Source organism: Lactuca virosa, chromosome 4 (genome assembly GCF_052849685.1).
Source record: "Lactuca virosa cultivar CGN04683 chromosome 4, Lactuca_virosa_CGN04683_v6, whole genome shotgun sequence".
NCBI classification, from domain to species: domain Eukaryota; kingdom Viridiplantae; phylum Streptophyta; class Magnoliopsida; order Asterales; family Asteraceae; genus Lactuca; species Lactuca virosa.
In genome coordinates, this window is record NC_136429.1 from 12,305,591 (window position 1) to 12,323,271 (window position 17,681).

General features: G+C 42.0%; 1 protein-coding gene across 1 annotated transcript; it reads right to left on the reverse strand.

Annotated features, from left to right (window-relative positions):
* Window positions 1-690: 690 nt before the first annotated feature.
* Window positions 691-1,149, reverse strand: LOC145104117 (uncharacterized). The gene has a single exon (XM_079041399.1). It carries the CDS (start codon window positions 1,147-1,149, stop codon window positions 691-693), a length of 459 nt encoding a protein of 152 aa, XP_078897525.1.
* Between the last annotated feature and the right edge of the window lie 16,532 nt (window positions 1,150-17,681).

Consider the following 17,681-nt stretch of genomic DNA (forward strand, 5'->3'; position numbering starts at 1 on the left):
GTATGAATGTTCCATATTACCGCATATTCTTTTATTTTGTTGCTTTGTGTATGGTTTATATTGGCCATCACATAGTATTTATGCAGGGTTTGCTTATATCCCTGGTTTGGGTTCTATTATTTTTGAACTCCTTGTGCTTTACTAATGCTGGTCTTTGAGAAATTTTTTCTAATTTTCTGCTTAAAGACCCTGGGCGTAGCCAAGATCGTCATCTTGAGGCTCACCCAGTTGTGTTTTTCTCATTAGTGGAAGGTTATGACTTTTCTACACTTATGTAACATGTTCTTTTGTATGTTTTTTATTTGCTATAATGTGATTGATAAACATGTTTTGGGAGAAAGGTTATGAACCTTTTTTATACAAACCCCTTGGCTGCCTCCTTGTATCGATTTTACTCGTGTGACATTGGATGCTCAGTCCTTGTTGTCACACGATAAACGTACACAACCACTTTATTTTACTTTTCTAGCTTGAAAATAAGGAGCATCTGAATTGCTCTCTCTCTCTCTCTCTTTCTCTCTCTCTCTCTCTCTCTCTCTCTCTCTCTCTCTCTCTCTCTCTCTTTTCTAGTTTTATTGTTGGAGTGTTATAAGACTAAAGATTGTAAAGTAATTTTTGTTGGTTACATTTACATGTCAAAACTAATACACAATGCCTTTGCTAGCATTGAATCTATCTCTAACACTCATTTTAAGAATAAAAATGACGCAGGCTCTGCGCGTTCCAAGTTCTTGGAATGGCACACCCGTCCTGAGCTTCTAGGACATAAGCACCATTCTTATGGGCTTCCACAATTTTGTATGGTCCTTCACAAGCAACACCGAGTTTCCCCAATGGCTCAGCATGACTAGACTCGTTTTTCCTCAGCACCCATTCTCCAACTTTAAAATTCTTGACCCGGACATGGCGGTTATAATAATTCTCGGTGCACGATTTATACAGTGCTTGGCGCATCTGTGCCACCTCACGTTTTTCATCGAGCATGTCCAGATCTTGGCGTCGCCCTTCTTTGTTGGCTGATTCCTCGAAACTCTCTGTTCGCAGGGAGCTGGCCACTATTTCTAATGGGAGGACTGCTTCTGTCCTACAGGTTAGACTGAATGGTGTTTCTCCCGTGCTTGACCATGCTGTGGTACGATATGACCACATCACTGTCAGGAGCTCATTCACCCAGGCGGAGTTTGATCTGAGTAACCTTTTCTTCAAACCATTAACTATGGTTTTGTTTGATGTCTCAGTTTATCCGTTGGCCTGAGGATGCGCCGCTGATGTGAACCGACGGTGGATTTTCTTGCCTTCGCACCACTCCTTGAAGGGACTTCCTTCAAATTGCGTGCCGTTATCGTTTATGAGGATTCTGGGAGTGCCAAAACGAGCCAAGATATTCTTGGTCATGAACTTTATCATTTGCTTGCCAGTGACGGTGGCCAACGGTTCTGCCTCTATCCATTTAGTAAAATAATCAACGACCACTAACAAAAATTTCACACCCCTTGATGGAAGGGACAGGGACTGGTGATGCTAGTCAATGGCATGGCCGATTGATTTTGGAAAGGAGCGAATGCCTGGCATTCGTTGAATTTCTTGGTTAGGGCTGCGGCGTCGTTGTACACGTCTGGCCAATATACTCCTAGGCGAAGTATTTTGCCTGTGAGCGCTCGAGCGCCTTCATGTGCCGCCGCGTCCCCAGAATGACTTTCTTCCAGGAACATCTGCCCTTCTGTTTTAGAGATGCATTTTAGTCATGGGCTTAAATACCCTCTTCGATACAGTTGGTTGTCTCTGATTGCAAAATGCAACACCCTGATTTTCACTTTTTTCGCCTCCTCTGGGTCATCCGGGAGCACACCATGGCACAAGTAATCGACGTAGGGTTTGATCCTTTCTGGAGTAGTCGATACTGTATTAATACTTTGGTTATCAATACTTCTCTCCGGGAATACTTCAACTAGCACTTTCTTTGTTAAGTGATCATAAGAAGTAGAGACTAGCTTGCTGAGAGCATCCGCCCAAGTATTCTTTTCCCGGGAGATTTGTTTTATTAAAAACTTTTAAATTCATTGGTGAGGCTACGGACTGTATCTAGGTATTTCTACATCCTAGGATCTTTTGCCTAATATGTTCCATTTATGTGGTTTGTGATAAGTAGTGAATCACTGAGAGCCGCTAGTTGCTTTGCACCAACCTCCTTGGCTAGCCTCAGACCCGCCAGGAGTGCTTCGTACTCTGGCTCGTTGTTAGATACTTGGAAGTCGAATCGCAGTGCGTAAGTGATCTCTTCGCCTTTGGGGATTTGTAGGATCAGGCCTGCGCCTGATCCTTCTTTACTTGTTGTGCCATCGGTGTATAACTTCCAAAGTTCTCTAAGGGATCGATATAGATTGTCGTCGGCACTCCCTTAATAGTATCTAGGATTTCGTCCAGGAAGTCTGCAAGAGCCTGGGCCTTTATGCTAGTCCGGGGGTGGTAATGGGTATCATGTTTGCGTAATTCTACGGCCCACTTGGCCAGGCGCCCGAATTTTTTCGGCCTTAGCAACACTTGCTTTATCGGGTAACTAGTCAGAACATCCACCTTGTAGGCTTGAAAATACCTCCGTAGCTGTCTAACTGCATATACCACGGTGAGGACCGGCTTCTCTAAGGTCGGGTAATTGACCTCTAGTCCTTGTAGGGCCCTACTAACAAAATGGATGGGGACCTGCTTGCCTTCCCTCTCCACCGCTAACAAAGAGGACATAACTTCTTCGGAAGCTGCTAAATACATTTGTAATGTCTCCCCTGGTAGCGGGCAGGCGAGATCCGGTAGTTGGTGTAAGGCATCTTTCAGTTGTTGTAATTCCGCATCTGCTTTTTCTGTCCATTTGAACTGCTTTTTGTGTAGGCACCCTTTGAGTGTTTGGTACAGAGGAAGCGCCTTTTCTACAGATTTGGCAATGAATCTTCCCAATGCCGTCAACCTACTGTTGATCTCCTATACACCCTTGAGGTTGTGGGGAGATTTCAACTCAAGGAACTCCTGGATTTTGGTGGGATTGGGCAGAATCCCTTCCTTGGATATCTGATACCCAAGGAATTGCCCTTCCTCTACCCTGAAAGTACACTTAGTTGGGTTTAACTTCATCTATGCTTTAGCTAGCGTTTTGAAAGTTTCTTGCACATCGCGGAACAATGTTTCTTCATTGCCACTCTTAACTACCATGTCATCGACATAGACTTCGATATTCCTACCAATTTGATCGGAGAATTTTTTGTCCGTTAGCCTCTGATATGTAGCACCCATATTTTTGAGCCCAAACGAAATTTTGTGGTAGTAGAAAGTGCCCTTCTCAGTGTGGAAGGTAGTTTTCGCCTCGTCCTCTCGTTTCATCTGTACCTGATGGTAGCCCTTGTACGCATCAAGGAAACATTTGAGCTGAAAACCTTCAAGCGATTGGACTTTCTGATCAATCTCCGGGAGAGGATAACAATCCTTTGGACAGGCGTTATTAAGATCTGAATAATCAATGCACATTCGTCATGACCCATTGGCTTTCTTTACCATGACAAGATTTTCTATCCATGTCGGGAACAATACTTCCCTCAGTATGCCAGCATTCACCAGATCGGCCACTTCTGCATTTATAACCCTGTTCCGGTCTTCTGCACGACCCCTCTTTTTTTGTTTAACAGGATTGCTTCCAGGCGTGATATTAAGGTTGTGTTCTATAACCTGTCGATCAATGCCTGCCAGATCTGTTGGTTTCCAGGCGAAAACGATGGAGTATTGCTTCGGGAGTACTACCAGTCGTGCCCTGGTCTCGTCTGATAGGTGAGCGCCAGTTCGCACGAGCTGTTCTGTATATTCCATGTTAATTTGGTGTTGCTCGGTGGAACATCCCTCCTTCGACTTCTTTGGTGCTCGCACCAAATCGGGAGCGGCTATGATCTGGTGGCAATGTTGTGCCCTAGTGTTTGTTGCGAAGATCGGCGCTGGTCCCTAGCGCGTGCTAAATTTAACTATGTCATGGATCATCGATGGTACGAAGTATAGTAAGGAGATTGTCGACTGTCCAAGCAGAATATTGTGTTCTGTTGGATACCGGATCACAGAGAATTTGATTGTTCTTGTGATTCGGTCCCTCTCGTCATGACTAACCAACATTAAGGGCAGTCGAATAGTGCCCAATGGCCACAAACTATGTCCGGTGAACCCTACCAATGGCCCACCGGTTGGGGGATGTAGCCCCTCCTTCCACGCATCTGGTAGTTGCCTGAAACAATGCTCATAGAGTATATCAGAGCAACTACCATTGTCAATGTATATTCGATGGAATCCAGATATGAGGAGTGGGTCTCGTGGATCCTAGCTCAATGGTCTAGGATCGTTGCTCGAAAAACTAATATTGAGTAGATTTCTTAAGAGTACCTTTATATCGTCCTCCGCTTGGTGAGTTGTGTTTCTCTTGCAAGACTTAGAGATAGTGAGTACCTCCGTGCTGTCATACGGAGGCTCCTGCAACAGATCGGGATGCGATATCACCGTCTGAGGCAGTGAAGCATCCAACAACAGTTTCCAGAAACTGCTCTGGAGTACTGGCTCCGTAATCAGCGGGATCTATTCCATTAGCACCTGGTTTGGGTCCTATGTTCTATACTCATAGTGATGGTCGTTGGTTACCGTCACCGGTGTTCGAAACAGGTCATTTATTGCCATTGTAGATGTTGTTGGGTTTAGTTCGCCCTTTTACAGAGAACCAGCGTCGTTTATTGGCTGTATCACTCTGAGGATACGTCCGGATGACGCCAAATGTTGTGACATGCTCTACAGGGGATGGGATGCTGGATGATGGATCAGACCTAGAAGTTTTCCTAAGAACACAACACAGAAGAATCGTTAAAGGACGGTCGGGTGTTCTCCCGGGACTTCACCCCGACGATCAAGTTAGCTTTCTTAGAGAGAGTTTAGGGTAAATTGTGTGAGGAAGAAGATGGATCCCTTCCTTGAGACGGAAGAGATCCTTTTATACCTGTTACTAACGGATCTTGGGGACCCTGCCCAATGAGTGTGAGATGTGGCCTCCTCTTACTGGGAGAATTATGCCCATGCTAACTAACTGCCAGGTGACGTCAGTTCTAGGTGTCACCTAAGATTTTTGTCACATCCTGATTGGTCGTGAGTGAATGAGAAGATCACGAGGAATATTCTTTCCTAGTGACGGGAAGTGAACTGTCACCCTGGTGCTGGATCACTTCTTGGCCAAGGTTCTGGCGTGATAACGTCTCGTTTATGCTTTCCGTTAAATTTAACGTGGCCGTACAAGGTAACGATAACAATATGTATAATATATTAGCAATATAATCTTGTTTATAATTTGAACATGTACACACTTGTAGTATCAATCTGGTCATATTTTACACATTATATACATCTAAGTACATATATACTTATATAGAACCAAGTTTTCATAACCTTTGAATTATATATATATATATATATATATATATATATATATATATATATATATATATATATATATATATATATATATATATATATATATATAAACACATTTTTATGATCTTCCAACCACCCATAAATATGTATCTATATTTTTCACAACAATAACTTGATCTAGCGTTTTATGGCAACATAAATATGTTTATATACATATTTAACAAGATTTAGTCTTTTGTTAGTAGGTTTTTGTTTTTATACATAAAATAATACGAGTTGAGATTTGGTTCAAATGAGACTTTTAGATCATAAAACAAACAAAAAATCACATGTATTCTCCCCAAAATTCGTAAAACATAAAAGAAGGGCCGTAGAAACTCACCCTAGTCGAGTGTAGCTAGATCGTTTCAATTTTGGGGAGGTGTTCGTGTTTTACCAACTTTTGATGAGATCAAATCTTAGGAAATCTAAGAACACATAATCAAAGATCAACATGTTAGTAGAAAACATTTTTCAACAAACGGGTGACCGGAGTTGGGCCGGCGGAACTCCACACGCCGCCGACCATGGTGACACGTGGCAGGCATTTTTGGCCTAATTTTGGGGTCTTTTTATGGGAAAAATAAAAGGGACTCGCGTAAGGTTGTTTGACCGAATATAAGAGAGTCAAAAGTGGTTGGGATGGATAGAGTTGATCACAAAAAGGAGTAGCATCTGGTGGTTTCGGTGTCTTCTTTCTCGGCAGCCAAGCCTCGCCGAGGGCTGTTAGCGATTGGGGAAAGAAGCAGCAGCATCAGACAAGAAGTGCACGGGGTATTTTGGGGTTTCGATTGTCGAAGAAAGAAAGAGGAGAAGGGGTTGGAGTGGTCGATGAGAGGGTTGTCGGCCCTCTTTCCTTTCCGGTGAGATAAGAACGAGAAAGAAAGAAAGAAAGAGAGAGAGAGAGAGAGAGAGAGAGAGAGAGACAGATAGAGAGAGAGAGAGAAAGAGAGAGAGAGATTAGGTGTGAGCGAGAGTGATAGTGAATGAAGAAGAAAACGAGAGAGTGATTGCTTAAGTGAATGATCATGGATTGTACCAATGTGATCTTTCAATTGGATTGTTTGTACAAGAATGAAATTTGATGGATATTTTATTGATACTATGAGATTTAGAAGTATATACATGCATGTGAAAGTATATAGAGTTAGAAATAGATTGTATGAAAGAGATTTAGACATAGAGATTAGGAGTTAGAGAGTGAAACAGAAGATCTTTGATGGATAATGAGAGTACCACATTCATCATGCATGTACTTCCCATATCTAGTAATATATCATGCATGTGCATTTAATTTTTGAGTGTTTGAGATGGAAAAAGAGAGAGATCGTTAGGATATTTGAAAGAGGTGAAGAAATACATACGATAGAGATTGTGTAGTACTTACTTGATCATTTCATAGATACACACATATGTAAGTATTTGGGAATTAAAATTCATAACATACATGTATTTGAGTATTTAGAAAAATACATAACATATACACACGTATGTACATGTACTTGGGTATTTTTAATTACACATATTATATACACACATCATAGCTTTGTGAGGTATATAAAGGTTTGGAAGCTTAATGTATAACCATGCAAATGCAAGTGTTCTTATAATAATGTTATTAGTTCCGTCGTCTTAACTCACTAATGAACAAACTTGATTTCTTAAAATATTTCATACGTGTCTGTTGATTGGTCGAACGTGGTGAGCTTAAAACCTCAAATGGAATTAAATTCTAATTCCAGAAACTTCGTGAAATGACATTTAAAGTTTCACATTTAAATGGTTTTAATTCAATATTTTCCATGTATTTGATTGCGCTTATGTTAAAAATATTATAAAAGGAAATTTATCAAATAATAAGGATAAGCCTAAGTTCAAAATTGAGTAATCCGCAAGCAATTAAGGATAATACAGCTTCAACTGCTTATAAAAATTATAGATCAATGTACAATATGTCCTATTACTATAGGGTTCACGGTGGTTGACCGACAAACCTTGGCCTATTTTTACCAATTGTTAAAAATATCAACATGCCATTCTCGCTTATGTGTTCCAATCATCGATGTCATAACTTTGTCTTGTCATGTGATGTTTTAACTATTGAGGTACAACCAACATTCCTCTAAGTGTGCAACCTTCCTGAAAATAAATTCCATGTTGCATCTTTCATTCCATATATACAAGAGCACCTTGAATGAGATTAAGAGAAGAATTTTAACAAAAGTACTATGAAACAACTTCTATGGTGTAAGTTCTAACACCTTACGTCAATGGAATACCTAATATAGACCATAGTACCCATTTTGAAATTACAAGAACGCATCGTCCATATTCCCGGATCCTAAAAGCTATATAAAACCTATCACTTGATCATCTTAATTGTTTCTTTTTGTTGAGGGAAAAAATTTGAGACACACTTGAACAAACATTAGAACAAGTATATTGCGGAATAGTTAATCTCGAAGGATCTAAAAGCTCAACAATAATATTAATAAGTTAGAGTTAGATAGTTACAGAGTAAGTCGCGGAAAAGTGAAGAAATGAAATGACAACAATTGTTATATCAAGAATACACATAAGTTGATCATAACGAGGAATGCATTCAAGCCAAGTTAAAAAGTGAGATCAAACTTAGTGATTAAGTCACAAGAGACTTGCTCCGAAGAGAGATTGTAATCAGTTATATTCTAGTAATATTTGAGAGTAAGAAGTGATGCGTAGAGAGAGAAATAGAAAAGATAACTTAAGAGATGTGTATTCAGATTCGATAGATAGATAATATTTAGATAAGTGAGAATGAGCTCTATTTATAGAGACTCAAGAAGTTACATTTGAATCACTCTCTAAGAGTAGCCATGCAAGGCATACTGGACAATAGAGAGTATTACAGAAAGACAAATAAACTAAATAAAGTAAGAATGATTGCGGTTGACTAGATGACTTCGGATGCGGTTGCTGATGAGAGAGTTTGACTGCGGTAGCTGAAGTTCAAAAGGGTCACTTTTCATGATTCAACAATTTCCCCCTAAGTGACCTCTTTGACTTTTGTTCAGCTATCAAGTTTAAGAAACTTGATCAGGATCCACCAAAATTTCCTGACGTTTTCCAACCAAGTGATCCACCTTAAAATCTCGAACTTGACTTCGGCAGTTGCGTGCTTTGATCTTTCGACTGCGGTTCGACAGATTTCAAGTTGCTTCCTGGTGAGGCGATTCATGGCAGTAATAGGAATAAAGTATTTGACTTTATCGGTTTTCCTTTTGAAAATGACTCCGAGCTCAGGGAAGTTGGTTGCACCTAAGGATCTTTCTTGATAGCCTTTGGTAGGCATTGGTGTAGGATCGAGTGGTGGTAGATTGATCTTCTTGGCAATGGTGGGGTAGATGTCTGCATCGATTTTAGCAAAATCACAGACAGTCTCCTTCAAAAACGTACTAGCTCTTTCAAGAGTTATCTTCATCTTCTGGTGCTTCTACGACTTGTTTTGGAACACCTTAGCTATGAGAAAGACTTCTTCAGGATTCATGCAGGGGAAGTCAGCTTGGGTGCGGACATAGTCGTGTTCCCTTCTAGTGAGAGTGTATTGGATGAAGTCAGCCTTCATGAACTTCCGGAGCTTGTAGTTTTTGACTGCGGATGGTCTGTCGTTAGACCAGATTTTCTCAATGGGAGAGGAATGCTTAGCATAAAATCAGCTCAGTCTCTCGAATTCCATTGGCAGTCTTTTGTGGTCTGGAAGGCTGCGGTCAAATTGCTCAAACACTGTGAAGTATTTGGCATTTGGGGAGATTGGAACATCCCAGTAGCCATCCGTGGGGGGTTCAGCATATGTGAGGTATGGCTTGTAGTCGTCATCCAGCAGTCTGCGGTGGGGATTGATCCAAGAGTTTATCAAGGATTCATCCATGACAGTGTCAAAACCGCATTATCTCCATATAAGCTCAACAAGTTTAGCTGCTTTCCAATCTTTTTTCCTTTGGGTGGTGGCAGGAGAGTCATTTGAGCTTGGAGAGGACATGTGATCAACCAGATTTTTGAAGTGAGGGAGAGTCTCTGGTTTCTCAGGAGAGATCTCTTTTTGTGGTGGAGTGTGATGAGATGGTTGCGGTGAAGGTTGGGGTGTAGGAATTCTTTCTGTATGATGAGAGAGTTGCGGTGAAGGTTGCGGTGTAGGAATTCTTTCTGTAATGATGGGGGGATTTTGATGTTGAGAAATGCTTTTGGAGTGATTGGAGTGATGGACTTCTTCTTCACTTCCCCCTCTTGAGGAATGCAACGCAGGAGCTTCCTCAAGCCATTTTCTGAGGCCATCAACTTTGGCATAAACTTCTTGAAATTGAGCTTTGAGGGCATCCGTCAGTTGTTGGTTGTTGGGGATGGTGGAGTTGAAGAGAAGCCTGTGAATTTCCTTGGTGAGTTGAAGGATTTCTGGGCCATGGAAGTTGGTTGACAGAGATCGTTGCAGGCGGTTGATAGTAGCTTGAAGGACTGAGATAGTGGACTCATATGCAGTGTGAGTCTCAGCTATCAGCTTTTGAGATTGGGAGGATTGGTCCGCAATGGCTGCTTGTAGATCTTTCTTGATTGCGGTCACCTCAGAGATGAGGCGTTCCGCAGCAGCCATGAAGTCCTTGTGATCTGCTTGACGATTTTTATCCAGGGATCGAATTCCCATTTCGACCTTGAGAGAAATTCGTTCAGCAGCCAATCTCTCACGAGTTTCCAAGCGCTCTATTCTTTCGATCAATGACTGCGGTCCGGGTGTGTCTTCTGGTTGCGGTATAGTTGGCTTGACCGCAGCAAGAATTTGATCGACCTTTGCTTGTAGAATCAAAAATTCTTTCCTTGTTACAGCATTCTTCTTCTTTTTCTTCTTCTCTTTGGGCTTGGAAGTTGAATGGTGAGAGCCACTTGATTCTTCTTCTTCATCAAACATCATAAGATCATCATCAGAGGGAGAGGGTTAATTTACCTCTTGTAGATCAACATCATCAAAACCGAAGGTGGGAGCAGAACTGACTTCAATTGCGGTTCCTTCGTCTTGTGATTCTTGAACAGTGGGAGTTGGAGGGACTTTGGAAGCACCAACACCGTCATGAGTGGACTGAGCCTTGCGGATTGTCTCAGCCATCTCAGTCATCCAGTCTTGAACTTTCAGTATGGTGGCTACGGTATTGGCATTGTTAATTGCATCTGCCCAATACTTAGTCACAGCTTGGATTTCTTGTTCCTTTTGCTGCTGTTGCTTGATTTGTTGATCTTTTCGTGCTTGGAATGCCCTACGAAAAGCGGCATATTTCTGGATGTCGGCTTCAGATACCGGAGTGTAGTGTAACCATGATTCATTAGAGTTGTCACCGTCAAATCCTTGGTATCGCACCGAAGTGTCCTTCGAGTCCACGGATCCTTGCACATTTGTGCTCACCGTGCCTAAACCACCTGTTACTGATGTAAGCAGAGTAGGATTTCCTGAGCTTCCTCAGTCTCCTTGACCCGTAGTCAAGTTTGGCCTCGGTTCAGTTCCGGCAAAGGCGGAAGAAGTGCCCTCCGGTTGGGAAGGTGTTTGAAGTGTATGGGTGACATTCAAGAGGATGGAGTTCAACTCCTCAGGAGAAAAGAAATGCAGTCGGGAAGCCCTGGAGCCCTTAGGGCGAGAACCAGTGTTATCCTCTTGGGAATGAACTGGGGGGGAGCGATGGTGGTGTTGAATGGGTCTGCGGCCACCCCAAGGACTACCGGAGCCTTTTGAGAGGCTGAGGTATCAGTCCGGTCACGCATTTGGCCAGTGGGATTGGTTTTTCTTTTCTTAAGGATGGCAATTGGTTGCGCATCCTCATCAGAGTCACTGTCATTTGTGGGTGCGGTTGGTTTGGTTTTGCGTTTCTTGGAGGGTGCGGTTGGTTTGGGAGCATCTTTCTTTGGGGTTCTTTGTTTCTTGGAGACATTGCAGGGGCCTTGATGAGTTGAGGCCAATTTCTTTCTTCTTTGAGAAAGATTGGAGAGAGTAGTGGAAGATGGGACTGCGGTACTTCCAGGGGTAATGATTGCGGATGAGGTTTGAAGAGGCGGGGTAGGAAGGTATGGGGCAATACCTTCCGTAGCCTCAATATGATCTGAGACATCAGCAGTCTCAAGACCAAGAGTGGAGAGAATGTGGGTTGGAAGTCTTCTAATTGGGCCAAAAAAATATTGATCAGATGAGGGATTGTACCTTTTAAGATCCTTGGTGACAAAGAAGTTGATGTCGTTGCCCATGCTGATTCCTGCGTCCGCATGAAGGTCTGAAATGCAGAGGGACCAGAATCTTGCAAAAGTAAGTTCGGTAGGGTTCTCCCTTGGGCTCTCCTTGGGAATGTATTGCAGAAAATCATCCCATAGAATCTGACCGTAGTTCACATCATGGCCTGTGAAGATACTCCATACTAACTCCAGGAGTTTGAGTCCCATATTATCCGTGTCTCCGGTTCTGCCGGATAGACTGTGGATGACAAAATGGCAAACGAATTGCCAGACCGCAGGCAGTTGGTTTTTCTTGAATTCTCCAGTGCCTTTGATTTTTTCTGATATCCCCTTTGGTAAAGTGCAGAAGTGATGTCCGCCATTGATGGAGTAAAAATCTTGATTGAAGGATGAACAAGAAGGTTAATGGCAGAAAGAAACTTTTCTTTAGATAGAATTACTAAAGAATCGTTAACTAGGTTTAGATGCACTTCTTGTGGGTTCTCGAGTGGTCGATAGGCTGAAAAGGCACATTTGAATAGGGTGGAAAGAGGAACAATGTTTGTAAAAGAATCGAAAGGGCCAAACAGGGGGTGATTGTTCAAGAACTTGATCATCAGCTTGATCGGGGCATTGTAAGATTAATGGTCTTCGAACACGGCTCTGAAATTGTTTGATGCTATCGTGGGAGTGGGATGTCTTGAAGCAGAGTTTGAACCAGTAGTGTTCACTGATCCAGAAGCTTTGGAGTGTTTCTTGGATACACCGGATTTCACCATTTATAGCAGTTTGAGAAAAAGTGAAGAAACAGAGTGTGATAATGGAGAAAGGGTTCAAAGTTCAGAGAGCGTAAACTATTATTGGGGAAGAAGAAAGGTTTTTATAGGGGCTTATGGGAGCGGGAAACGTTTTTTTTACCCTAGGTGAAAAGGATAAGGTAAAAAAAATTGGGGGTTCTTTTGATTTGGGAGGTGAAATCTCAGCCACATATTATGAAACGGTTTAAAATTTTGAGATTTTGCCAAAAAAAGGTTTGTATTTAATGAAAAGTCAGACGTACATCATCACGTCTGGTGATCGTGTGGTGAGGATTGGTTTGATCCGTTCTGCAAAAAGAAGTTGTAACGGATTGGACGTGCTGGGTAAGAGGAAAAGAGAGATTAAGGATGTGAGTATGGAAAAACGTTATTTTTGTCATCATACCCAAAATAGGTCTGACACAAGGTTTATTCAAAAAGGAGATGAGACAGTTTCTCAAGGAATGTTTTTATTTAATGTTTTATTTAATGAAGGATCATTAAATAGCACACCATGATTCAAAGATTAATGAAACGGTTGAGAAATTATTAATGTGATTGCGGATGGAAACTTCATTGCGGATGGATCCTTTGCTATTGCGGATGGGTAGATGTGACTGCAGTAGAAGAACTGAGGAAAGCACTTGTACAAGAAGTTAGTAACAACAAACAATAAGGACCAGTGAAGAATAAATATGATATATGGTTGCGGTATATAGACTGCGGTACATAGGATATACCAAAATCATCTATCATAAGTAACTTCAGTTAGGACCACAACTGACACCAAGGATGGTCTGCGGTTCCTATCAATTCAGAAAGAATTGTGGGTCCGGATTCATCATTCCTAACATTTGTAAGAAAGTGTTGAGCTTTGTAGAGTCAAGTGCCTTTGTGAATACATCAGCAATCTCTTCATGAGTATGGACAAATATGAGTTCAATGTTACCTTTCAGGATGTGGTCTTTGATGAAGTGATACCGTATTTCAATATGCTTGGTCTTGGAGTGCTGAATAGGATTGTGAGAAATCGCTATAGCACTTTCAGAGTCACAGTAAATTGGTATCCGCAGCATTCTGTATCCGTAGTCAATAAGTTGTGTCTTCATCCATAGAACTTGTTAACAACAGCTGGCTGCGGCCACATATTTAGCTTCTGCGGTAGACAGAGATACACAACTTTGTTTCCTTGATGACCAGCTGACGAGTCTTCCACCCAGAAATTGACATCCACCTGAGGTGCTTTTCGATATAGTCTTCAACCGGCGTGATCCGCATCTGTGAATGCTTGAAGGCTGAAGTCATTGCCTGCGGGGTACCATAATCCAAGAGACTTGCTTCCTTTCAGGTACCATAGTATCTGTTTGGCTGCGGTCATATGTGACACTTTTGGCTCAGCCTGATACCTTGCGCATACACCTGTAGCAAAGACAATGTCTGGCCTGCTTGCGGTGAGGTACATCAAAGAGCCTATGATACCTCTATAATTCTTGTGATCCACAGATTCGCCTGAGGGATCAGCAGAGATCTTATATCCGAAGGCCATGGGGACCTTAGCCGAAGAACAGTTGTCCATAGAATATTTCTTTAACAGTTCAGTGGTGTATTCCTCCTGATGAATGAATATCCCTTGTGGAACTTGTTTCACTTGAAGTCCTAGAAAGAAGTTAATCTCTCTATTCATGCTCATTTGGAACTTGTTGGTCATGAGCTTAGCAAATTCATCCACCATTCCTTGATCAGTTGATCCGAAGATGATATCATCCACATATATTTGTACAAGCATAAGGTGATCACCATTTGCTTTTCTAAATAAAGTGAGATCAATCACTCCTCTTTTGTATCCGGACGAGACAAGAAATTCAGAGAGAGTCTCGTACCACGCTCTTGGGGCTTGCTTCAGACCGTAGACTGCTTTTTCAAGTTTGTAGCAGTGGTCTGGGAATTCAATACTTTCAAAACCTGGAGGTTGCTGAAGATAAACCTCTTCTTTTAATTCCCCATTGAGAAATGCACTCTTTACGTCCATTTGGTGTACCTTGATGTTTTTGTGGTCTGCGTATGCTAAGAAGATTCGGATGGCTTCCATTCGTGCCACCGGAGTATACGTTTCATCATAGTCAATACCTTCAAGTTTATTGTAGCCCTTTGCAACTAACCTTGCCTTGTTTCTGACTACCGCACCAGATTCATCCAGCTTGTTTTTGAATACCCATCTAGTACCAACAATGGTGTGACCATGTGGCTTCGGGATGAGCTGCCACACTTTGTTTCTTTTGAATTCTTCTAGCTCTTCTTGGATTGTGGATATCCAATCAGGTTCTAGTAATGCTTCTTTGATCGTTCGGGGCTCGACTGAGGACATAAATGTTGCGTAGTGACAATGATCAGATAAGTCCTTGGAAGATCGAGTCTGGATACCTGCGGATGGGTTGCCAATGATTTGACATGGTGGGTGGTCCTTCGTCCATACGTGTAGACGGGGTTGCAGATGATCAGCAGCTGCGGTAGAGGGAATGTCTTCAATATCAAAAGATTATGCGGTTGGAGATGGCAGTTCCCCCTGGATTTGAGAACATCCTGCGGAATCATCTTGGTTTGTTGGAACGAGAATGGAATTTTCTTGAGCAGTTGGAAGAGGTTCCCCCTGGATTGCTAATGGGAGTTCCTCTGGAACCTGAGAAGGTTCCCTTTGGACTGCGGATGGAAGAGTGATAATCCTAGAGTCTGTTCTTGTGTCGATGTTTTCTATGTTTTCATCATCTGAGTCGGAAGAAACGTTGGATGGTAATGATTCTCTACGGATGGGAACTTGAGCTGTATCAAGTACTTGAACCTCGATGGTTGTTTCTTGATCCGAAGTAGAGCTTTCCCCCTCAACCGGCGAGGTGGAAGTATTGAGAGATGCTACTTCGGATAGCGAAGGACCAGATACATCAGCGTGCTGCTGTTGAGCTTCTTGAGACACAAGAACTTCGGATAACTTGGCTGTTTCTACAGGGTCGAAGAGATCGTCATAATTGACTTCAACAAGATTTAATGGACCCGAAGAGGCAGGAATATCACTTTCCAGGATTGCGGTGGTTTCAGCGGATGGAGGGGTGTTGCGGATGTGATAGTCATCAAATTTCACATCGAAGCTTTCAATGATCAACCTTGTGCGTCTAATGAGAACTCGATAAGCAACCTTGTTAGTGGAGTAACCAAGGAAGATGCCTTCATCAGACTTCGGTGCCAACTTGTTAAGATGATCTCTGTTGTTGATCACAAAACATCTACACCCAAAGATATGAAAGAAGCGAACATTTGGCTTGCGGTTGTTAAGGCCCTCATACGGTGTTTTATTGAGGCGTTTGCACACAATGCTTTGGTTCTGTACAAAGTATGCGGTTGCTCCTGCTTTAGCCCAGAAGTAGAGAGGAAGGTGTGCGAAGTTGAGCATGGATCTGGCTGCTTCTACTAGAGTGTGGTTCCTTCTCTCTACTACTCCATTTTGTTGCGGTGTGTAGGGAGATGAGAAGTTATGAGTGATGACCTTGGACACCAAGAAACTGTTGAGGAGATGATTAGTAAACTCGGTTCCATTATCACTGCGGATGCGTCTTACTGGCAGCTTGATCTGAAGTTCTATTTCCTTGATGAAGTTGATGAGAATCTGCAGTGTTTTTGACTTGAGTCTGAGGAAGAAAACCCATGTGAAGCGTGTGAAGTCATCTACTATAACCAGTATGTACTTCTTGTGATGGAGACTGGCTACGGTGGATGGACCGCAGAGATCAATGTGTAAGAGCTCTAGTGGTTCAGAAATTGAAGAGTCAATCACCATGGGGTGACTTGCTTTGGATTGCTTTCCACATTCACATGCAGGACAGAGAGTATCATTGCTGAACTTGAGAATAAGGAGTCCTCTGACTAGTTCTCCAGTGACCAAATTGTTGATGTATCTGAAGTTGAGATGAGCTAGCTTGCGGTGCCATAGCCAGCTGACTTCGGATACTGATTTGGATAGGAAACATAACTGCGGTTTGCCTATGATCTGAGAGACATCCAGAGGATACATAGTACCTTCGGATCGAGATTTGATCAAACATGTGTTCCTATCACTTGTCAGTTGTCATTACATAGCAAAATTGATCATCAAATTCAACTCGATGGCCTGCCTTACATAGTTGGCCAACACTGATGAAATTGTGTTTAAGGCATTCTACATAAGCAACCTTTTGAATAGAGAAGTTCCCCGTAGTGAGAACACCATAACCTCTGATGATCCCATTCGTATTGTTGCCAAATGTAACATTTCCACCGTTGCAAATTGGCCTGAAATCCCAAAGGTATTCTAACCTTCCGGTCATGTGCAAGGAGCAGGCACTATCGATTAACCATTCTTCTTCTTGTTCCTCCTTGCACAAAGCTTGAGAATTACACGGTTAGTTTAGGCATCCAAACTAGTTTGGAGCCTGGGACAACGGATGAGTTTCTGAATGATGCAGGGACCGAGGTTGCAGGGACTGGTTTCTTGTCAACTTTTAATCCTAGTCCTGGGTGTTTGTGCAGTTTTGGAGTGTTGTGTGTTTTTGAAAAATTACAAGGTTTCTGACTCCAACTAGATTTGACATAGGATGAATCTTTTTGGCAACTACACTGACATTTACAGGTTGAGATTTTGTCTTTTGTTCTGACACCACGTTTGGTCAGCGGTCTAAAGGATGAGTTGGACTTGTGACCGGTCTGAGGTTGAAAAGATCTTACATGAGTGTTGTTTGGTTTCTGAAAAGTTTGTTTTGAAAAAGGTTTAGCACGTGTAGATCTTTGTGTCCTTTTTGTTGGATTAGGTAGAATACCCTTCCACTTGTTAAAATTTTGATGTGACTTTAAAAGTGTTGGAGTGGGTAAGATACCTTTCCATTTCGGATCATCCGAGGAATAGATTTGAAAACCATTGTTTCGAAAAGACTTTACACCTTTTTGGGTTGTGTCGGATGAATTAGGAATGACTGTTGAAACTGTACATTCCTTTTTGTATGTGTTCTTGATGGGAGAGTTTTTCGAAAAATAGTGTGAGAAAACAAATTTTTCTGGAATTTTGGACTTTGGAAATCTGATATGCTTCTTGTTTTTCGAAAAAGTTTGTCTATTTGTGCCTCGGGATCGAATTTCCTCTTTGAAAGCCTTTTTTGCTAAAGTTTTTGG